At 46.6% G+C, this 21,161-nt stretch overlaps 3 protein-coding genes across 16 annotated transcripts in view; 2 read left to right on the top strand and 1 right to left on the bottom strand.

Moving 5' to 3' along the window:
- The window catches only part of NCOR1 (nuclear receptor corepressor 1), a 56,393-nt gene extending 51,203 nt beyond the window's left edge, over positions 1 to 5,190 (top strand). For 6 of the 8 annotated variants that reach the window (XM_040650459.2, XM_040650458.2, XM_004946657.5 and 3 more), the window contains 9 exons: positions 57 to 185; positions 358 to 518; positions 775 to 998; positions 1,409 to 1,546; positions 1,686 to 1,828; positions 1,982 to 2,035; positions 3,103 to 3,324; positions 3,531 to 3,713; positions 3,943 to 5,190. In XM_040650459.2, coding sequence (XP_040506393.1) covers positions 57 to 185; positions 358 to 518; positions 775 to 998; positions 1,409 to 1,546; positions 1,686 to 1,828; positions 1,982 to 2,035; positions 3,103 to 3,324; positions 3,531 to 3,713; positions 3,943 to 4,130 — 1,442 coding nt within the window. In that variant the 3' untranslated portion in view covers positions 4,131 to 5,190. The remainder of the gene's footprint in view (positions 1 to 56; positions 186 to 357; positions 519 to 774; positions 999 to 1,408; positions 1,547 to 1,685; positions 1,829 to 1,981; positions 2,036 to 3,102; positions 3,325 to 3,530; positions 3,714 to 3,942) is intronic. The other 2 variants (XM_004946655.5, XM_004946656.5) reach the window with 2 other exon arrangements.
- Positions 5,191 to 7,933: 2,743 nt separating this feature from the next.
- TTC19 (tetratricopeptide repeat domain 19) lies at positions 7,934 to 13,451 on the bottom strand. Of its 3 annotated transcripts, none has more exons than XM_025141999.3 (10): positions 12,222 to 13,451; positions 11,282 to 11,339; positions 11,010 to 11,120; positions 10,898 to 10,936; positions 10,414 to 10,470; positions 10,101 to 10,162; positions 9,446 to 9,540; positions 9,113 to 9,267; positions 8,657 to 8,819; positions 7,934 to 8,239 (listed from the first exon to the last, which is right to left on the bottom strand). In XM_025141999.3, the coding sequence occupies exons 3-10, from the start codon at positions 11,109 to 11,111 to the stop codon at positions 8,106 to 8,108; spliced, it is 807 nt and encodes a 268-aa protein (XP_024997767.1). In that variant the 5' UTR covers positions 11,112 to 11,120; positions 11,282 to 11,339; positions 12,222 to 13,451; the 3' UTR covers positions 7,934 to 8,105. The 3 variants fall into 3 exon arrangements, with proteins under 3 accessions (XP_024997767.1, XP_040506421.1, XP_004946710.3); XM_040650487.2 differs by lacking the exon at positions 12,222 to 13,451 and adding an exon at positions 11,418 to 11,632 and having other exon boundaries at positions 8,653 to 8,819; positions 11,282 to 11,358; XM_004946653.5 differs by lacking the exon at positions 12,222 to 13,451 and adding an exon at positions 11,418 to 11,632 and having other exon boundaries at positions 11,282 to 11,358.
- Positions 11,240 to 21,146, top strand: ZSWIM7 (zinc finger SWIM-type containing 7). 5 transcript variants are annotated; one of them, NM_001197135.2, is made up of 6 exons: positions 11,240 to 11,482; positions 12,184 to 12,281; positions 13,891 to 13,912; positions 16,063 to 16,165; positions 20,484 to 20,588; positions 20,852 to 21,146. In NM_001197135.2, exons 2-6 carry the CDS (start codon positions 12,206 to 12,208, stop codon positions 20,966 to 20,968), a joined length of 423 nt encoding a protein of 140 aa, NP_001184064.1. In that variant the 5' UTR covers positions 11,240 to 11,482; positions 12,184 to 12,205; the 3' UTR covers positions 20,969 to 21,146. The 5 variants fall into 5 exon arrangements, with proteins under 5 accessions (NP_001184064.1, XP_046758349.1, NP_001184063.1 ...); XM_046902393.1 differs by having other exon boundaries at positions 13,848 to 13,912; NM_001197134.2 differs by having other exon boundaries at positions 11,240 to 11,714.
- The last annotated feature ends 15 nt before the right edge of the window (positions 21,147 to 21,161 follow it).

Below are 21,161 nucleotides of genomic sequence, written 5' to 3'. Positions count from 1 at the left end.
ACAACAAAAATCTGTAATATTTACACCTTATTCCATAACCTCTGCTTGATAATCAGTATCTTCTCACCGGTATGAAGCTCCTGGAGATGCCATTGAGGTGATCAGTCCTGCAAATTCACCTATACCAACTCAAGAAAAGCTACAGCCCTATCAACAAGAGACACCTAAACCAAGCCAGGCAGAGAGTAAGTTTTGTCTGCTCGTGCAAATGTGCTGACAACTATCTTCCTTATATTTATCGTGAACTCAAAACATAGTTAAAATGCCAGTTTTAGACTCAAGAATCTTTAAGAACTTTAAAACCTTGAAACTTCAGTAATACTGACCTTTAAGACTGCCCTTTTCTTCTTCAACCAGGTGACCCAAACAGGCAGTATGAGGGGCCGATTCACCGTTACAGGGCACAACAGGAACCTCCTCCTTCACCCCAGCAACCTCCACCTCCTTCCTCCCAGGCAGAAGGGATGGCACACGTGCCCAGGACCCACCGACTTATCACCCTTGCTGATCACATCTGTGTAGGTTTATTTGCTGATATGAAAAGTTATATTTCAGTTATGAAAACATGTCTTGGAACATTAATAAAAAGTAATTATAGAACTGGTATAGGGAATACTATACAGTAATGTGCCTGAACTTACAGTTGTTTCACGTGTTGCAGTTAGTCTCACACTTGTCTTGTTCATAGATTTTGAATGCTATGCTGTAACCAATGTCTGACCAAATTCCCCCTGTTTTGTTTTGGGTTTGTTTTTTTTTTTTGGACACAATCAGCAAATCATTACACAAGACTTTGCTCGAAACCAGGCAGCTTCTCAGGCCTCTTTGCAGCCTCCCACCACTACATTCCAGAACTCTACCCCTGCTCCAACACCTGTTTCTACCCGAGCAAAAACATCAAGTCGCTACAGCCCTGAGGCACAGTCACAGCCTGTCCACCATCAGCGGCCAGGTGCCAGAGTGTCACCTGAAAATCTGTCTGACAAGTCCCGGGGAAGGTAATGCATGCATTTGGTTTAACTGCAAATTTAATTCTCAAATATGATAATTACAAAAACTTGTGTGGTAGTCCTTGTGTAGATCAGAATATCAGAAATGGAGGTAACCTTTGGTCTTGCAATGATTTTGACAATTGTTTAGTTCCATAATATCACTGGTAAACATGTTCCCTTCCCTACCAATGCTTGCTTTCCAATCTTTAGAGAAGTGAAGATGTTTAATCACTTAGAACTTACTGGAATAATTATAGAGAATTCAGTGTCATATTTTTGTGATCAAGTATACTAAAGCATGTAACACGTGTAACTAAACATAGACAGTTACTTAACAGTCAAAATGCAATTGTATGTGTTAACTGCTGTACTGCATGCATTAAGATTACTTATCCATCTCTGAATTCTAAATGTAGACCTGGAAAATCTCCGGAGAGGAGTCATGTTTCCTCAGAGCCCTATGAGCCAATCTCACCCCCTCAGGTCCCCGTTGTACATGAGAAACAGGAAAACGTTCTGTTGCTTTCCCAAAGAGCTGAGCCTACTGAACAGAGGTATGTGTAGAACTGAGATCCTAAAATAATCTTAAAGCATGTGAATGTTGGAAGCTTCTGCCTGTGACTGCTTTTGGAAAGAAGTTAAATGTACAATGTTAAGAATGTTCTTTTTTTTTTTGACACTTGATGCTGGCAGGACTGACTCTCGCTCTCCGGGCAGTATAAGCTACCTGCCTTCGTTTTTCACCAAGCTTGAGAACACTTCACCCATGGTAAAGTCCAAGAAACAAGAGATATTTCGAAAGCTGAACTCATCTGGTGGAGGCGACTCTGACATGGGTATGCAGGTCTTGCTTTTTTACTGAATTTTTCCAACTTGAGATTTGTGTGTCTGCTGTCCACAGGTGTTCTAACATCAGCATGTTTCAAATAACGCGAATGAACATAATTATATACTGGAAAACTCATTTAAACGTTGTATTTCAATTGCAGCAACTGCTCAGCCAGGGACTGAAATATTCAATTTGCCAGCAGTCACTACCTCAGGTGAGTTTTTCAGAAAATAAAACCATATATGTTTCAGAAAAGGTAAACTAATGTAATATAAGTAATGCATATGCTTTGAGGAATGCAGTAAGTGAGAAGATGATATAAAACTTGAAAAGTAGTATCCCACATGAAAAAGGTGTTTCTTATGTCATAGGAAGGAGCAAAAATGATTGAAGATTTCAGAAAATATTTAAATTGGGAACTTAATGTTTTATTTTTGTGCTGTCTGCAAGTCTTACAGAGAGAAAGCCATGAAATTGGTTAGCATCTAGCTGAAGTAGAATTTGAATACAGTGTAGTTCAACAAAACTTGAGCTTAGTTTATCAAATGTAGTTTAGTTTATAAACCAGGATATGTGAAATGCATAAGTTTGTTTTTTTTTCCTATGGAAAATAAAATAAATTAAAATCCCCAACTATCTGTCACAAAAACATTAAACATAACCCATCCATTACAATGTTAAAGCAATCAGTGAAAGAGAACTGAACGGAAATGTGGGAGATAAGAGCTGGTAAATCTGAGTCTGAGGTGAACTGCAGATTGCCTGTAAGTGATTTTGGCCAGCGACCTCCCCTTGTCACACAGTGATTCTGTCGTTCAAGTGGAGAAGGTACTGATCTCCATCAAACTAGATGGAAAGACGGTCTCTTGGAATAAAAGTTGCCACAAATCATACTTCATAAGATGAATTAGCATGGATCATTAACATGAGGAGTATGCTTCTTCTCTCTTCTCTTACAGATGATGAGTAGTTGCAGATTTTGACCTAATAGGCTTTTATGATCAGCATGTTCGGCTTCCTTTGCTTTTTTTTTTTTTTTGCATTTTTTTAATGTGTAATGTCCTCTACTGTGGATATTTGGTGTTTGCTGGCATATATGATTTGCAGCCATCGTGAGCTACTTTGGAGCAAGTTGTTCTGCATTTAAAAAAAGAAAAATCTTTTTTTTTCCTCCTAACTTTCTGCCTCTCTCTAAAATCATCTTCCACATCCCTTTGTAATTTCTGAGATATATTTTTTGCCTCCCCTCCCACCTTTCCATGTATGTTTTTTATCTCCCAGGTGCAGTCAGTTCTAGGGGTCATTCCTTTGCAGATCCTGCCAGTAATCTGGGTCTAGAAGACATTATTAGGAAAGCATTGATGGGAAACTTTGACGACAAGAGCGAGGATCATGGAGTTGTAATGTCACAATCCATTGCAGTAGCACCTGGCAATTCCAGTGCTGTGGTATCAGCAAGCAATGAGACACGTAGGGAAGAAGCCAATCCATCACCAAATTCAGGTGAGATATTTTGATTTAAAAGAATGTAAAACATTTCTAGCAACGGTGTTTTAGTGACTGTATGGGCTGGTCTTCTTGTTGTAGTAAATCAGCATTCCAAGAGGCATCAACTCCTGTTTGGTGCTAAGTGATAATTTATAGGAACGAATGTAGAGGCTAAAATGCAGTGTCGTGCTTTTTGGCAAACCTGTCCCTTCTATTTCCAGGAGGGGCAGTCAGCAAGCAGAAGTTAATTGGCAAATCAAACAGTAGGAAGTCAAAGTCTCCGATTCCGGGACAGGGATATTTAGGAACCGAACGACCTTCTTCTGTCTCATCTGTACATTCAGAAGGGGACTACCACAGACAGACTCCGGTGTGGGCCTGGGAAGACAGGCCTTCATCAACAGGTGAGAAATGCAGGTTTTCCTTCAGCTTAATGAACTAGATATGTTAATTGTGGAACGGTCAGATGCAGACGTAACACTGGTGTATTTGTCAAAAGATTGCAAGCGTTGTCTGAAACGGATTGCTTTCTGATAGTCATCACGACCAAAGCCATACTATCTCTGAATGTGCAGCTCTCAGATAACTTCTCAGAATGGCACATGTTTGACTTGCAGATACTCTCTCATCCAGGTTCAACACAGTTTCCTTACAACCCATTGACAATGCGGATGCTCAGCAGTACACCGCCAACATCGATCGCATGCGCCCCGCCGTCCATGAGCCAAGCAACCACTCACCAACAGAACAGGATATGGGAGCGAGAGCCAGCACCACTGCTTTCAGCACAATACGAGACTCTGTCTGACAGTGATGACTGAACTATGCAGATATTTTTTTTTTTAATTTGCGGGTCAAAACAAAAGATTTTATTTTTGACTTGTGCCCAGAGAGACTTTCCAAGAGAGCGAGGGCCACACAATGAAGAATTAATGGAGAGTCTGTTAAATGCCTTCTGCACAGGCTGTGTGTCGGAGGATTGTGATCAAGAAGGTTGACTTACTAAAGATAAATATGTAAAAAGTTTTTAAAAATGTGGACTATTCCTGTTCTACATCTATTTGTAAAGAAAACCATAATGTCTTTAAATCATTCTTCTGTAAATAGAGAGTACTTTTTGCAGTGTTTTTTCCCTTGCTATAGTATCTGGTGTACTTATGTTCAAATCATTGCCTAAACTTTGGGGGTCATTTTGTAATTTTGTTTTTTTTTTTTAAGCATTTTCTCAGTGTAGGGTACTCCTCATAACCGTGGCCTCCCTCCCAGCCTACCCTAACCATACCCAAACCTCCCAGCCAGCCTAGCATCGTTGCCCGTTTAATGCTGTGCCACTTCTTGCAGGCATTGTGCTTTTATATTTTCTTCCCTAGACACACTTTCTCAGTGGTGTTCAAGCTCTTGTGAAGATGTTGATTTATTTTTTTTTCAGACTGACCCCGTACTGAACTCTGTACATGGACATAGCCACCGCGCTGGAATAAGATGATATATTTCTTTGAATTTTGAATTCTGCCACATTGTACATTTTTGGTGCAGTTGATTTTTATTTAGCAGCACTGCAGAAATATTATTGCATGGGTATGTTATGGTTAATTTTAAAAAGGATAAAAAAAACCAACCAAGAAGAGCAGCTTCTGGAGGCTGTACCTCACTGTTCTGCACACTGGGAATTTCAACTGTGCCCCCAAAGCCAACCTTAGCGTTCTGTGTTTCTGCATTGTATGCAGTTGAAATAGGCTACTAAATCTTACCGTCATGTTTAACCGCAGCAAATGGTTTTCCTGGACAGAGGCTCTGGGTGGATTGATGAGTCCTTCAAGAAGGAAAAAACTCTACATCCCAAGTTGAAATAAAAACAAAATGCTTTTATAGAATAATTGAGCACCACGAGTCAGCTACTTGGCTTCTGTTACAACCAGTTTGAAATAGGTACTGTAATTTTCACCTTCCTTCAGTCTGATTCTAAAAATCTTTATGTAATAATAATTTTGAAGCCTGTATTCACATCCCAATTCCTAACTTTATAAGAAAACTTTTGATGGAAGTCCTTACAAACGCTTGGCTCAACTCCTGAAGTGTGCAATACGTATTAGGGTGAATTTCTTTTCTTTTTTTAATTGTATATGGTACTGGGAGAGCCGTCATTCATCTACCGTGCCTGCTATGGTCTGCTTGTAGCTCCTGTGTATGTACCTCTGGGTCTGATGTTACAGAGTCTCCTGGCATCCATCTTCAGGAGCACGTTATGTTTTCTGCATTAACTTCAGGAAAACGAATTTAAATCTCTGGGGTAGAAGGACTGATTTACAGATAGCACTGAGCTGAGGGGTTGGATGGCCTGGTAGATTCCAAACTGCTTTTGCACCTCAGTCTTTGCTTAGAAGTTACTTTCCGGTCAAAACATTTTAAATTTAACCCTGCATTTGCAATATGTTTTATGGAAGGTGTAACGTAGCTGTGTAACCTTAAGTCCATGTGCAGTCTTTCCATAAGATATACAGCTTAATGGTCCAGTTAAAAACCAGTACAGAACTGCTACTTAAGCAAAATCGCTTCATAAAGGAAAGCCTTTTTGCCCTAAGTGTAGGAAAGAGAAATCAGAAGGGAACTCATTTGAAAACGTGACCGTGCATTGTAAATACAGAATTACTGTGCTACTGCTTTTAATTTAAACGCTGCATCAGAGGGCAGCAGCTGGCAGTCCCCTCCTGGCTTAAAGCACTGATTTCTCCATCCTGGTTTTAAACCTTTTTTGTTCCCCCAGCAACATGTGCTCCCCAACGTGTTCATCTGCCTGTTTTGGAGCTTTTACATTGGAATGGGGAGTTAAGTTTTGTTCTAAAATTCAATTGTTTTCACTTTCTTAGTATAACAAATGCAACATGAAAGAGGCACAAACAGACAAGAGTCTTTGCTGCTACCTGTTCAGTAAGTCCAGCATTTTCATCACAAATCCTCGTGCTGCAGCAGCAAGATACCCAGAGTAGGAAAGTCCTGAGATGCACCGTGAGTAGTGTTTGCACATGAAATGCTGCTGCTGCTTTTGTCTGTGATCCAAATTCTCCACTGTATGGACCTCTCCAGAGCTTAAGTTAGAGTTGAACCTAATTCCAGTGATGTTCACATGGAATTTATATCTCACCTGTTTCAAACAGGAAGGTGTTTATAAATCACAAACTGTGGTCTGCTACAGCTTTTTAACTGATTTCTGGTCAGCGCTTTTGCAATGCTGTCATCTTAACCTCATCATTCTGCTATGAAATCATTTAAGACTTGAAAAACCCATACATCATATCCAGGTTTTTTTTTCCCCACACAATTTCTCCAGCAGTGACTTCTGGATTCAGACCAATCAATAAAGGGGATCAGTTCTCAGATTGATTTTTCCTGTGTCTCCCTCTTGTTTTGCAGCATGGAGCTGTGCTCATGAGAACTGGCAAATTTCCCTTAGGGGATGCTGCAGGGCTCCCAGCTGGCACTGCTGGTGTCTAAAAACAAAATCCAAATAATAAAGAAAAATTGGCTCTAATGTGTTAGAGCATCTTTGTTGGTACAGGTGTGCCTATATAACATCCCTATTTCTTATTTCCTAGCACGCTGACAGCAGTGCTGTGTATGTGACAGTGAGTTCCTAGCTTCAGTGAACACCTACTCACGTGCTGCCTCTTAGCTCACGCTTACAAAGAGCTGGAGCCACTACTAATGCTACTGTAAGTAAATTAATAATGATGCAATTAAAACTAAGAGTTGTATTGCATATCTGAAGTTCCTACAGCTGAGCAGTTAAAATGATGATCAGTGACAGCTACATGTAGTTCTGCAGCCCTAGATAGACAACAGTTTGATAACTTCTCGTTTAATTCTCCTTTGTCTTTCATGTTAGGCTTCCCTACAGGGAAAAACTGAGAAATGCTGTTGTAAAAGCAGGCTGTTCATACTGAATCCCTATGATGGCATGTAATTTATAAGCCTGATGCTTGTCACATATCATCCTTTCCCATAGGAAGCCTCAGCATTCTAGCACCAACAGACTGTGTCCTAGCAAAGGAAAAATTGGCATTTAGTGTGCTCTGGCTGCTGGAGTGAGGTAGCCAAAGGCTTTTATTTCTGACAGCAGCTCTCATTTAGTAACATAGTCTCATTCCTCTGAGAAGGCAGGCTCCATCTTTGCATGCTAAATGTTTTGAAGACATACATTTTATCTTCAGGCAACCTATCTGCAAATAACATGAGGAGGCTGCAGTTCTGTCATAACGTTGTAGGTATGTGGTCGAAAGTGTTCTCCTGAAGTTAATACATAGTGAACTGTAGTACTGATAAGTGCACCCTGCTGTGCTGGCTGCCATGTAACGAGTGAGAATCCCTGCCTTAGTTTGGATCCTCCTTCCTTAGTCTGAAATTTAAGTCAGTGCTACCTCATGGCAGGCTGTTCTGTTTTTCACAGCATAGCTTTAGGACAGACATGTTTTGAAACTGAATACTGTGAAAAGTCAGGAATAGCAAATGACTGCTCCTTGACTAACTGCAGGTATTAGTAACAGGCTAGACTTGCAGTTTGCTGGCAGTTAAGTTCACTCAATAGCACAAAGATCACCATACCCATAGATTACACCACAAATTCAAATACTATTAAGATTTCAGAAGTTTATTTTGAGCTTAACGGTTAGGCAATAACAGCCCTTCTTATTAAGCTGTCCTTAAGTTCCTAGTTGCTGCTCCTCTGGAGAATTGTACCAAATTAGTCCCAGTCTGCTTGTATTCACCCACCATTGCTGCGTTGGGCCCTTTGGCTAAACTCACTTGGAGCCTTTTCTCCTCTTGGCCAGTTCAGCTAGTTCTTCCTGGATGTGCCGGACAGAATCAGCATCTCCCTTCTGTTCTGCCTGTTTCAGAGCTTCTTTATACACTTGTTTTGCTTGCAAAAAGTCTTCTGTAAGAAGAGGAAGAAGTGGTGCATCTGACCAGCCACATTCAGAGGGCAGGCAGAGGACTACCTGGAGCACTTAGAGAATGTGGGTGATTTGGAAAACATTCAGTATATGCTACCAGCTGTGACAGCCAGATAGCAGCTATAACGATGTGTCAAGGTGCTGCTTCAGCACCACGGTCTCACTGAAACAAATCACAAATGCCTTCTGTCCTTTTTGGAACAGCTGCTGTCCTGTACAGGGCAAGGCAAACAAGGTCCCTCTGGGTGACATTCTGGTTCACCTTGGACCAAACTTTTCATCAGCTGACTCTGGTTTGAATGCAGCACAGGTTGCCTACCCCAGGTCAGCAGGCCCACTAATTAAGCTAGAAACAGGAATGCACAGAAGTGACAGACATTGGACATTCATTTACTTACTTTTGTGCATCAGAATTGCCGCCAGGTTATTCAGCACCATGTGCTCCTCAGGGTGTTGTGTCACCTTTGCCAGTTCAGCTGCCCTCTTCACATGAGAGTATGCCTCATCATAGTGCCCTTGAGCATCCAATACAGTTGCTAAGTCATTCATGAGGACCACAGTCTGCAGCAGGACAGAAAAGGAATCCTCAGAGCAAAACTTGTATAGAACTTTGAGTCAACAGCAGCACCCCACTCATATATTACATTAACAGAAGTGCTTCGTAGTGAAGCTTTTAGTAAGGAAGTACCTTACCTATATATTAACATGATACATGCTCAGTGTTCCTGGCAGGAAAACAGTACTGTCTATATTCAATGCCAGCTAAGCTGCTTTTAAGGCTACTGCCTTCCCCTGTTCCATCCCTCACAACCGTTATGCCTTTCTTTCCTCACTACTCCCACTGTACACATTACCTGTGGATGAGTCTCTCCCTGAACATCATTTGATATCTGCAGAGCCTTCTCATACATTTTTTGGGCCACTGAGAGCTGGTTAATGTCTAGCAGATAGCGAGCATAGGAGTCCAGGCTCATCCCCAGCAAGAGACGAGTGTTGGCTTTTTCTTCAGCTGCAAGTAGAGAGTAGAAGTGAACACTGCAATATGAAGCGTGAGTTCACGTCCTATGAGAGCTGGAAAACCAAGCAGTATGAAGACAATGGACTGGCATGAAGATGGTGCTTAGGCAAGGACAGAGAGACAGAGAGAAGATAATGAAAGAAGCCTTTGGCAGATAAGGCACTCTCACCTGGTAAGACATCCTCAGGCAAGTCCTTTTCCTTGGCAATCTTCTCCTCTAAGGTCAGGATGCAGAACTCATATCCAGCCAGGGCTAGTTTGTGCCTGCAATGTACAACAACTCAGCAGTGCAAAGCTTCTTCCATCCCCAAAGGGAAGGATGTGAATATCTTCCTTGTCCTATATGACCTGTGAGCCAACTTTACCGCTCCAGCAGACCATTCTTGCCTTCAATGCTTGCTGCTGCTTGATTATCTGTACCCTTCTGACCCATATGCAAAGGGACCCAAAAGAGGGAGGAAGGAGCCCCATCAACAAAAAAAAAAGGCCAAGAGAGGCTGCCCACACCAACGCTCTCTTTAGTGAAAAAAGAAAGTACGAATTACCAAACACCAACTGCATTCAAAGCATGTCTTGCAAGTCGTGGAATTAAGGCTAAGCCCTAAGCTGCGTGGGTCGTTACAGCAATCACTGTGCTGCACAATGGTGAGCAGGCAAATATCATGCCAGGGAGAATTTAATGAAATCAATTTCATATTGATGGTATCTTATCACATCAAACTTTCTTAGGCACTCCATGCTTAGAGGCACGAGCCTCTGCTTGGCCACCATTACCACTGTGAAGCGGAGATCAAAGCAAAACATGCCTTTAGCAGAGAACTCACTGTTTCTGAGCAGCATAGATACTGGCCAGCTTGAGGGACATCTCAAGGATTGCATTGTCATCCTGCCAGGACACACAACGCAACTGTTACTCCTCTTGCATCTTCCTCATAGAACCGTTACTTCGGCAGAGAACAAATCCAGGCCTTCAATGTGCCCATGCCGTTGTTTCCACTAAAGGAACTTCCTGAGGAGCCGGCAAGCTCACAGTGCTGCCAGGTACCGGTAGGAGGCAGAGCATCGCAACAAACAGACGAGAGAACTGCGCACCGCGCTTCATGCTCCCAGTGGAAAGCCTTCACCAAAGGAACCCACCTCCTTCGTGTCTCCTGCAAGCATGGAGCTCATCGTTGCTTTGTAGAGCTTTTCTGCCTGAAATGAGAACGTTGAGGATCACTGGAGGGTGACAGCACATCTGTGCAGCAGAAGGCTGCTGTGAGGAACCTGCCTCAAACTCCTGTGGTATTTGTATTGCCACAGTTATTAGCGAGCGTGGTGAGAACTGAAAGGCCAACCAGAGTCCGGTGCCACTGACAGCCACTGAGGTTCCTCTTACTGCAGGACTCCCACACCGCCCACAGGCTCATCACATCTGGGGCTCTTTAATACTTTCCTAGCTTCTCCTTGGGCCAAGGATTGTGGCCTTCAGGAGTAAGGAATAATCCTTGTTGTGGATGTTGGAGCTCAACACCCAGCTGGAAAGCGGCCCCGAGGCCGAGCGTTCTGCTTTACACATCCCTGACTCAGCTCTGTTTCAGCCCCTCCAGAAGGAAAACCAACAGCCGCCGGGCCTACTCACGTTGTCCAGCTGTCCCTGCATGAAGGCCACGTTTGCCATCTGGAAAAGACAGACAGCGCTGGAGCTCCGCAGCGGTTCCGGGCTCCCACCGCTCTCCGCCCCGGCGCGTTACCAGGCTGTAGGTGTAGATGACGGCCCTCCTGTTGTCGGCCTGGTGCGCCAGGCGCAGCGCTTGGTGCAGCAGCCGCTCGGCTTCACCCAGTTCGCCCTTCATGACGCTGAGCTGCGGGCAGAGCGGGTGCGGTGTGGGTACGGTGTGGGTATGGTGCGGTACGGTGTGGGGGAACCCTTCAGCCCGGCCCTCCCCTGCGGGGCTCCGGGCCCACCCGGCGGCAGAAAGCTGACACCGCGCGGCCGCCATTTCCGCCGCGCTCAGCGCCTCACCTTGGCTTTCTTCAGCAGGAGGATAATGGCATCCTCGCCGTCCTCCTCCTCGTCGTCCCTGGGAGAGAGGGAGAAGGCTGCGGGGCGGAGGTGACCGCCGCCCGGCCCGGCCCGCCCGCAGCCCGCCGCGCCTCACCTCCGAGGAAGCCCAGCGCAGCCCCGCCTGGCCGAGCCCACCGCCGCCCGGCGGACTTCGTGTCGGTACTGGTGCCCGTGCCGCCCCGCTCCTGCCGGGCCCCGCCGTGCCAGGCGGGCCGGGGTCGCGCGAGCCCCGCGGGGCAGCGCCTGCCCAAGCGACACAGGGCCCGCGGCAGCGCCGCCGCCATCATTTTCCCCGGGCGCGGGCCCTTTAAGAGCTCACCCTCGTCACGTGACGAGGGGCGTCGCGTCACCGTAGCGGAGCGCTCCCGTTGCTATGGCAACGCGGCCTCAGGTAGGCCCGGGCCGCAGACCAGGCCGCCCCGAATGGCTCCGGCGCGGCGGCCCTGGCGCTGTTCCCGCTGCCGGGATCTGGCCGCTGCCGGAGCTCCTCTCAGAGGCTCCCCGTGCTCCCGGGGGCAGCCAGCCCTCCGCGCTGCCGCCTCTGCCGGGAAAGGCTTGGCCCCGCGCCGGGCTGCCCCAGGCCTGGGCCTCTTCCTGCTCGTTCCCCCTCCACTCACCCCGGCGTGTATTTATGCGCGGGGCGTCTGAAAGGCCCGTGTGAAAGGCCTCCGCCACCTCGAGAAGCCCTTTGTTCTGAGAACGTGCACAGAGTGCAGCTCGGGTTCGGCTGGGGATGCCCTTTCCTTGGCCTCGGGTCAGGCTGAGACGCAGCACTGCCCGGACAAACAGCTGGTTTACAACATCTGCCCTGACCTCAGCCGTTTCCCACCACCTCCTGATCTCTTCTGTCTCACTTCCAGTCCCGAGGGCAGTGCCCGTGAGATGGATAGCACCTTACCAGCTGTAGCAGAGGAGCTTCTGAAGGAGATCAGAAAGGCTTTTCAGGAGACCTCCCACGGTACGTAAGGAGCAGCAGAGCCGTCCCAGCAGAGGTGTGCAGTCCGGGTGCTGTCAGACCTGTTGGTGCTCTGCCCTCCTCTGCGTCCTTTGCACGCCGTCACGCAGCAGTGCCTGTTGCCGTCCCATACGGGGTGTTCCCAGCCTTTGTGTTACTCCCTGGAATCAACACAAATGGCTCTGAAGTAGAGATAATGAGGAGCAGCGCCCCTCTAAAAAAATAACACCCAGTTGGATGCTTTCCAGCACGGGACCCAGGGAGATTCTGCCTGCCCAGAGCCTGTAGTGCGGGTGGCTGTGTGTGAGCGGCGATCATTTCTGTACTTCCATGGGTTTTTTGTCATGCCTACCACAGTGCTCCTTTTTATAGACTCAAAACCAGGGTTGAAAGGGAAGTCTTCCTAAAAATGATCATGTTTCGTCAGACCGGCAGTGTCGGCCATTGCATGGCAAGGAGCAGCTTTCACATTGCATAAAGGAAGGAGGCACAAGCCAACACCTTGGTCCATTCCAGCAGCCAGTTAAGAACTATTACCTTCCTTGCGTTCTGGATCGCTAACTCAGTTCTGTAATCTGTGCTGTAAGAATATTAATCTTTGTCGGTCACTGGGTAAAAAGTGCAAAATGGTTCTTCCTAAGGAAGTGTCCGTGTAAGGAGTGCTTTTAGCTGTGCTAAAACCAACCAAGTAGATGTCTGGGTAGGTCTGGCTGAGTACTGCATTGGAGTGCAGAAGGGACAAAGAGTTCATATCAAAACAGGGTGGCCACCTCAATTGCTTGTTGTTGTACTTGTAGTATGGCTCCTGTCAGGTTAGAGTAGATCCAAAACATACATGTGACTTTTTCAAGCAGTTTATAAACCCCTCTGTAAACAAGGAAAAAGTCAGCGCTCCTTTCGAAGTGCACTTTTCCCTGCAGCACCAAAGCAGTGTGCTGGGATGTGACTGTGGGAGGAGGCTGATCAGCCTCTTGGGAAAATAAAATCAGAAGAAAGTTGGAAAAGTCAAACCAACAGCGTAAGTCATAGAAAACATTTTGAATTGTTGGAAGAAAGGACTTTAGAAGTTAGGAGACCTGTAGTCTTGTAGCGGAGTGCTGAGATGGTACAGCGTGTCCTGTTGGTGATAACAGAGCTATCAGATTGGCTGGTCAGACTGTAAGCTGCTAGCTAAAACAGGCTGCTTTTCCTAAGTGTGATTTTCCATCTTAACAAGAGGTTCTAATAAATGAAAATGTTATGTTTCTGTGCACTGTAATAAGAGCTATAAACCAGCAAAGATTATGCTGGGAAAAGAACAACACTGTTAAAGTTGTAATGCCACAGAGTTCTCAGCTGATGCCAGGAGAATTTCAAGGAAAACAATGTGTGTATTTTTAACCAACTTCTTAAAGTGGCAGAGCGAGATGTGGGGTTTATTACGTGTGGGAAGAGGCAGTGCTGCTGTGTAAAGAGGGCCTGGTCTCAGAGGAGGTCGTGGGAGGCTCAGGGCTGGAAGGGCTGCGCTCTGTGAGGCCTCTGGGGGCAGATCAGGTGAGCCTCTCTTCCCTGTGGTGATGTTTCTTGCAGTGGCTCATGCTGACAAAATCACCCTGTTTTCTTCTTGTTGCAGTCCCTGATGATCTGCTGCTGGGGTGAGTATCTTTTGCTTTGCTTCTTGCCCAAGTGTTCTGCTAAAGAACAGCTGATAATCTGTTGTCAGCACAGCACTGCTCTTTTTGCCCTGCGTTTGACCAGTAATGCTTCTCATGCAGAGTTGCTGAGTGTTCTTGCCTGTAGTAGGAATGAGGATATCTCAAGGGTTTTTCCACAGTTGTGAAACTATCTCTGTATCACTGAATTTCCTGTGATGGTGTGCACTAATTTTAGTGGATAAAGCATGCAGAAACCCATGCAGAAATGTTCAACCTGAGCTCTGAGTCCACCCTCAGATCCATAATGAGTTTTCTGTGGCAGCAATTCAGTGTTTCTGTGATTCATACCACTGCAACGCTGTATCTCCTCTGTGTTCCTATCGCTGTGAGCACAACAGCTTCCTGCCATCCCCTCATGTGTTTGAGTCACACATACGTGTGATGGAAAGGGAAAGCTGAACTTTCCATCCCTCTGCATCAGGGAATTGTTACTGTGAAGACTGCCTTGAGAGGTTTCTTCTCTAGAGGAATTCTTAGGTCAGCTTCATCACCGTGCACTGATTGAAGCTTGTGAATACGTCATACCCAGGCAGACCCATGGACTCTTTCCCAGTTCTTGCTAATTGGTGACAAAGGTAGAGAGAGGGCACCACTACAGTGAGAAAAACTTTTCCTTCAAATCCGTATTTAACTTTGTGTCCCTGCCTGCCTGTAGGTTAGCCAGGGGTGGAGATCCAGGATCTCTTCAGGCCTTACTAACTTTGGGTGTGAAGTTACTTAATATAACAGCTGTGGAAGGTCTGGACCACAGTGGGCTTTGAAGCGTGGGATTACATTTGACGACTCTCAACTTTGTGTTTCCTTCTTGTCGTAAAAGTAAAGAGAAAGAGAAGTTCCCTTGTTAAGTTTAGTAACAGTGGGGTGGTAGCTCTTGGCAGCTGAATTTCCACCAGTTCTCTGTAACCAAGGGATCTGAAGTGTTCTGATTTCATTTCTGAATCTCTTCCAAATATCTAAAGAACTTCAATTTCCTTTGGGCATTCCCCTTGCTTATTTCCTGTTAGACTGATCAAATTATATACACGAAAAAAGAATTCCCTTAAACTGAGTTACTGAAACTCAGTAAACTCAGCCCCCTTATATTCCCAAATCTAATCATTAAGGAATGTCCTACGTTGAGTGTTCCCCCACCCACCGCTGCTCAGCCCTTCAAATGGGGCCAGTCCTTACTGCCTTGAGTTTGTGCAACTGACGTTCTGCTCTTCCTGGAATAAATCTGTCTGTCATTTCATTCATTTCATCACTGCTGATTCTCTTGTTGGTTACGTTTGCAGCTAATCTAGACTACATGTTTTTTTTGTCAGTGAATAAAAGGTCTGTAAAGATTATCTCAGTCGCCCCTGAGCTCTTTGGAATGCTCTCAGAGCAGCTGGATGTGCAGCTCTACAATAACTTTTAGGCTCATGAGCTGTCCAGACAATAGACTAAAGGTACAGCTGTCCGGGTTTGACATACAGCTTATCATATGTTCTTCTCACCTACATGGCTAACACTGCCTCCCAGTCAGAGGCTGAGGTACAAATCTCACTGCTGTGTCTCTGATGCACTTTGTCTCGTTTTAGTTCAGGACAGGAACCACTGCATGTCCTGTTTGTTTGTGCAGCAGTCAGTCACAGCTGTGCTTGGGTCACAGGACTCAAGAAGAAATGCATGAACTGTAATGTCCTATGTAAAAAAAAATCCTTAAAATGCCTTGTGATTCAGTCTGCACTGGGTTTTGCAGAGATGTGGAACTGCTTGGAATTTTGGATGCCCTCTTAAGAATATCCGAAAACATGTAGGTGTTCAGAATCGTGGTCAGATTCAGTCCTAAAGGAATGAAGTGTGTCTTCCAGGAGCGAGGCTGTCACGTGGGGTTGTCTCAGAGATGGGCCGGGGTTGGCAGTCAGTGGTGAAAGCCAGCAGAGCTGAGAATGACAAAGAGAAACGTTGTGTGGTAGTGCAGGTAGTGGAGCTGTAACTGGTGAGATTTGGAGATGCAAAGGGAACCTTTGGCTACAGACCTCTATAGGGCTAAGTCCTATGGATTAAACTGAGTCAGGTGGTCTCCTTTCGAGGCATGACCTAAGCAGAGACACTTTCTCTTTCAGGCTGAAGTTCATATTTGGCCCATCTGCTGTCCCAGCTTTGGATTTGGTGGATCAACGTTCTGTCACCCGAGTCGTGTCTCCGAGTGGAAGGACTGCGTATCAGGTATGCACACTGTCTTTCTCCTCCTGAGTCTCACTTTCTGACGGTTTCCAGTTGACATTTTACCCAACTGCTGACTAATTAGATAAACACAGAGTCAATATCAGTGCCTTACAAATTCCTCAAGTGATACCAGAGAGCAGTAGCCATGGAATGGAAAGAGAACAGCATGTTGCATTACAGTTTTCTTTACAGCTCCTGGCTAGAGATGATTTCTGATTTGCTTGTGAGCATTAGGGTCAGAGGGAGGTTTTCCAGGATTTGCTGATTTTGCTGCATTATTTTCATCCTATCCAGCAAAGGCAGTTCTTCCTCCTGACAAACTATACAATGAAGTGTTATCTGCAGTCACTGCGTTTCTTTCCTTGTTGCACTTCAGATCCTCAGTGTCTCTGATACCAATGACCTCCACTTGGCAGTAGGATCCTTGCTGCCCAGAAGGAAGCAGTGAAGGCCAAGCCTGTGGCTTTCATTCTTGTTCACTGTAGCCAAGTCTGTGAATCGCAGAAGCATCTTCATAAAATGGCAGTGTAGATGGAAGAGCTCATCTTAGTCCTGAAGATGAAGCTCCTTGTACAGCACAGGACTGGAGGTGGAGCTGAGGCTCATCAGCTGAAGGAAAAGGCATTGGCACTTCTTTAAACCTTTGCTGGGAAACTGGGCCTGGGTAATGAAATGAATATTTTTCACGTGTTCAGAGCTTGCATTGCTTACTTTGCGCATGGAATGTTCATCTCTCCTGGGAGCGTGGAGAGGACATCTGCCCCTCCAAAGAGGCATGATTCATAAACACACAGGATTCAAGAACACAGGCTTTAATTTGAAATGAGGGCTTGCCTATGGGTATTTGGTAAAGCCTAAGAAGCAGCTGCCTCACTAATTGAATGCTTAAAGGCTTTTCTTTTTTTACTGTTTCTCAGTTGAATATGTCACTGAGCAGAAAATGGTCGCATTCTCTTTGCAGAGCTTTGTCAGGCCTCGTGGGCTAAAGCAGAGCATGGCAGGCAGGGATGTACAGTCATCACTTTCCCTCTTTTCGTGTGGAGGACAAAGGGGACTGCTTAGAGCCTCTGGTCATCTCGAGGAGCCTGAATGTAATCCCACACACCCTTGGCTTTTATGCATCATGACAGGGTTATCTGCATCTCAAGAAGCTTGATATTCATCTCCTAGATGGAGGAAGCCTCTTGAGATGGGGAAGAGATCAGAGAAACATGGTGAGAGGGTTTTGATGTGCTGCCCTGACAGCCTGTTCTGCTCTGGACAGGCCATCCTTAACATGTGCTGCCTCAAACAGCATGTACTGCAGCAGGAGGCAGTCCTGGGGCTAACCAATTAGTATCCACTAATGGGGCTTAACTGATGCACACTGAAAAAGAGCAAGTGGGAGAAGTGGTGTCCTCCTGCCTCTGCAGGTGGAGGTTCCCTAGCAGAGGAGGAGACCTTGGGCAGGTTGTTCAGGACTGGTCACCTGGAGGTAAAGCAAGACAGGCCCGGCCTTCAGCCAGCCAGGCACTGTGGTTATGGTGTGGGTGTCCAGCATCAGCCAGGTGTGTGCCTGCATCCCCCGGGGTGACCCGCGGCCTGCAGGAAGCGCTCCCTGCCCACAGCTGTGCTGTGCTGCTTTGGAGCAGCATTCCTCTTCACCCTGCTTATGAAGGCCCCTCTGATGAGTTCGTGTAGAGAAGAATTTAAAAGCTATTTTCTCTGTAGGCGTGAGGCTGGTCCTATTGCAAAATTCTTTCTCAGCACATCTGTCTGAGATGCAGAAACAGAGCAGAGCCTTTCCAAGGCTGCTGTCTGGAGCTCTGACAGGAGTGCAGGCGGGGGCTGTAGAAACCGAAGCTCTGAGTGGGACACATGGTGGCTGGGTAATATCATTGGCCCTCAGCTCAAGTGTGTGTGTGGTGCAGATCCCAGCCGTGTGCACCTCTCCCTCTGCAGAGAAGCACACCCAGTGCAGTGGGGGTGGGAGGATGTCTGTGACTGCCTGCACACATCCATCTCACTGCCCTGAGAGCTCTGCCCTCCTGGCTGCACCCAGATGTGGTTGAGCTGGAATGTGCCTTCACTCTCAGCTGGATCCAGGGAGCTGTTTGTTTGTTGTGGCCATAAGGTTGGTCCTGTTGTGAAACTCCTCCGGGTCCTCATAGCCAAATCTGAGATGTTGATACTTCACAGACTAAAATGCTGTTCCATATCACCCAGCACATCTCGGGCACTGCTTCAGGGGAAAATACCTCTGCTCAGACAAGCTTTAAGACTGCAGTTTGTAGTGTAGGCAGCTTTGGCCCTCAGGAACTGAGATGGGAGTAGAAAAAGTCCTCATTTGAGTGAAGATTGATTTGTCTTTCAGTGCCCAGCCATTGAAGCTCTTGCTACTTAATACAGGGGTGGCACTGACCAGGTATTCAAAGGCTGTTACTTCATAGTTGGTAATCATCCTAGAAGGGCTTGTATAGTATCTGCCTACACTGCAGGCTATAGCCAGCCCTGTGTATTCCAGATCAGGGATACGGCTGACCTGCTGCAGAGTGGCCACTGCTGGCTGATGCTGGAGCACACTGGGTGTTATGGGGTGAGCAGCAGTTGGGGCACCCATTGTTCTCTGCCTAAGTTGTGGAAAAGCTGTGATCTGCAGGAGTGAAGGCAGTTAGTAGGGAGAGAATCTGAGCTCTAGCCCTGCTGCCCGCTGTCACTTCCTTTGCTCACATCCTGGTTTCTTCTTAAATATGTCTTTTAAAATTGATTTCCTAGAACTCTATGGCAGCCTGCCCCATCGTGAGGATTAGAGCAGCACATCCTGGCACAGAATGTGGTGCTGCCTAGCAGCACAGTGAGGACAGCACTAGCTGCCACAGGGGCAGAGCTGGCTCTCCTGCATTCCCACACGCAGGCAGGGACACCTCCGAGGTGTTTTTTTCTCTCTCTGCATCCAGCAAGCACCTGGATTTGAGGGCACAGGAGGAAATCTCACAGCATCTCAGGGCCAAGAAGCCCCTCAGCACCTGGCTTGGCCACAGCTAAGCAGAAACAGCACCTTTTTCTCTTGATTTTTGGAGATTAGATTCCTTCCTTATTAGGCAGAAGCTGTATTCTTGCTATCTAGATCAGAATGGGGGATCTCTAAGCTTGGCCCAAATCTGGCAGTCTGTGACTCCCCCCTCCCCCCAAAAGGAAAACACTTCTGAAGAAAAAGCAGCATCAGAATACTTCATCTTGGAAAAAACAATCAAGGGAGATAGAGATAAACAAACTTATTACAAGTGAAACAAACTCAGCCCGGGGTATAAGGAGGGCCCGGGGTAAAGGCCAGGCTCTGAGAAAAGCCTGATTTTCCCTGAAATAATAATGTGGATCTCATGTCCTGATCTGCCAGGAGTGATGAGGGATAAGAGGCAAAGGCACTTCTGTGGGAGAGCTCCAACCTGCAGACAACACCTGCCAGGCCAGGGCTGCAGAGAAATGCAGGGGACAGAGGAAGGCTCCTTTTGCAAACACAGTGTGAGGCTGCGAGGGGTGATGTTCTTCTGGAGTGACGTAAGAATGTTTGATACCTCCCGGAGGAGAGCAAAACTGCAGAACTGTGCTTTTTCCTTCAAGTTTAATCTTCGCATTTGAGGTATGGAGGGAATACTCCTCAGCACCAGCCTTGTGGAGGAGCTGCATGTGGTAAAAGGAGGCAGTGCTGTTCCCAAGCCAGAGATGAAGCAGGGAGGCTTCTTCTCTGGAGACTTGGGCTCTGTTTATTCAGACAAATCTGGATTCCAGCAGCTGCAGCTGTTCTGGGAGCTGAACAGCAGCCCCCAGTCTCTGGAGCTGGTTAGAAAAAGCCTCAGTGCAAGTGCTTACTGCTGCTCGCCCTCAGTCCCAATGTCGTCAGTGGCCCTGAATTCACCCATGTGAATTTGTGACAAAGAGTTTGGGTCATCTTTGACCATCCAGTGTCTACCAGTGCAGGGAGGAGGCTGGCTGGAGGGAAGCCGGGCGATTGGGATGGGGCTCAGTGCTTTGTGGCACTGCCCTTTTTTCCCCTGACAAGTCGCTGGATCTGAGGTCTGCTCGGAGCATGGGTGTACGTACAGGAGTGTTTCTCTGCGGGGAGAGAAGTGCACAGAGACATGGAAAGCTGAGGAGTTTCAAGCTCAATATGGATCTTTGCAGTGTTTGAGGCCCCTTTTGTATTGTGGCCCCTGCTTTCCTGCTGTGTGCTCTGAGTCTCTGCGGAGAGGACACTGGGGCAGATACAGGCTGAGAGTCAGACAAATTCTATTGAATGCTCATCCTGAGTTCCCCTGCCCTCTGATTGCATTTATTTCAGGTCCTTGGGAGCTCAGGCAAACTCTACACCTGCTACAGTTCCTGCCACTTCTGCACGTGTCCCGCTTTTGGTTTCACTGTACTGCAGAAGAGCGAGAGCCTTCTGGTAAGCTGTCTGCCTTAACGTGGGGAGCAGGGAGCGGGGGAGATGGCTGTACTGATCTCTCCCCCTGAGCCTGGTAAGGCTGACCTGGGCAAACGAGCTGCAGGCTACGCCAGGGCTTGATGTGACAAGAAGGAGTTGTGTTCCTGCGAGCTGAGAACTTCATTAGGTGCATTCTGGCCTGGGTGGTTTTCTGTGGCTTCCAGGTATAGCATGACATTTCTGTGTTGCTCTCACTGTTAACTTTTCCGCGCTGTTATTTGCAGTGCAAACATATACTTGCCGTCTACCTCAGCCAGGCCATGGGAGCCTGTCAGGAGCTGACTGTGTCTGAGGAGCAGCTCACAAGCATCTTACTGGCTGAGGAAGAGGATGAAGGATGAAGGCCTTGGATCACATCCAGGTGTGATTTCTGTGTACCTCCTGGCTGCATAGCCAGCATCTTTCTTGTCTACAAGTCTGTCAAATATCCACTGTGGCTGCTAGGTTTATTCCTGTGCTGTAACCAAGTTTGACTTAATTATCAGCTTTGCACTGATATATAATAAATGGTAAGAAGCCTGTGCTGACTTCAGT

This window comes from Gallus gallus, chromosome 19 (genome assembly GCF_016699485.2).
Source record: "Gallus gallus isolate bGalGal1 chromosome 19, bGalGal1.mat.broiler.GRCg7b, whole genome shotgun sequence".
NCBI lineage: Eukaryota > Metazoa > Chordata > Aves > Galliformes > Phasianidae > Gallus > Gallus gallus.
The sequence above is the reverse complement of the archived record's forward strand: the minus strand, read 5'-3'. Positions and strand labels throughout refer to the sequence as shown.

What these genes read in the sequence shown, in the direction of transcription:
- TTC19 (XM_004946653.5), bottom strand. Translation starts at nt 11,610, where the DNA reads ATGATGGCGGCGGCGCTGCCGCGGGCCCTGTGTCGCTTGGGCAGGCGC. An exon ending in ATCTATGCTGCTCAGAAACA is followed by an intron (nt 9,541 to 10,100) that starts GTGAGTTCTCTG and finishes TGTACATTGCAG; the next exon opens with GCACAAACTAGCCCTGGCTG. An exon ending in AGGGAGAGACTCATCCACAG is followed by an intron (nt 8,820 to 9,112) that starts GTAATGTGTACA and finishes GTCCTGCTGCAG; the next exon opens with ACTGTGGTCCTCATGAATGA.
- ZSWIM7 (NM_001197135.2), top strand. Translation starts at nt 12,206, where the DNA reads ATGGATAGCACCTTACCAGCTGTAGCAGAGGAGCTTCTGAAGGAGATC. An exon ending in TTTTCAGGAGACCTCCCACG is followed by an intron (nt 12,282 to 13,890) that starts GTACGTAAGGAG and finishes TTCTTGTTGCAG; the next exon opens with TCCCTGATGATCTGCTGCTG. An exon ending in CCTGATGATCTGCTGCTGGG is followed by an intron (nt 13,913 to 16,062) that starts GTGAGTATCTTT and finishes TTTCTCTTTCAG; the next exon opens with GCTGAAGTTCATATTTGGCC.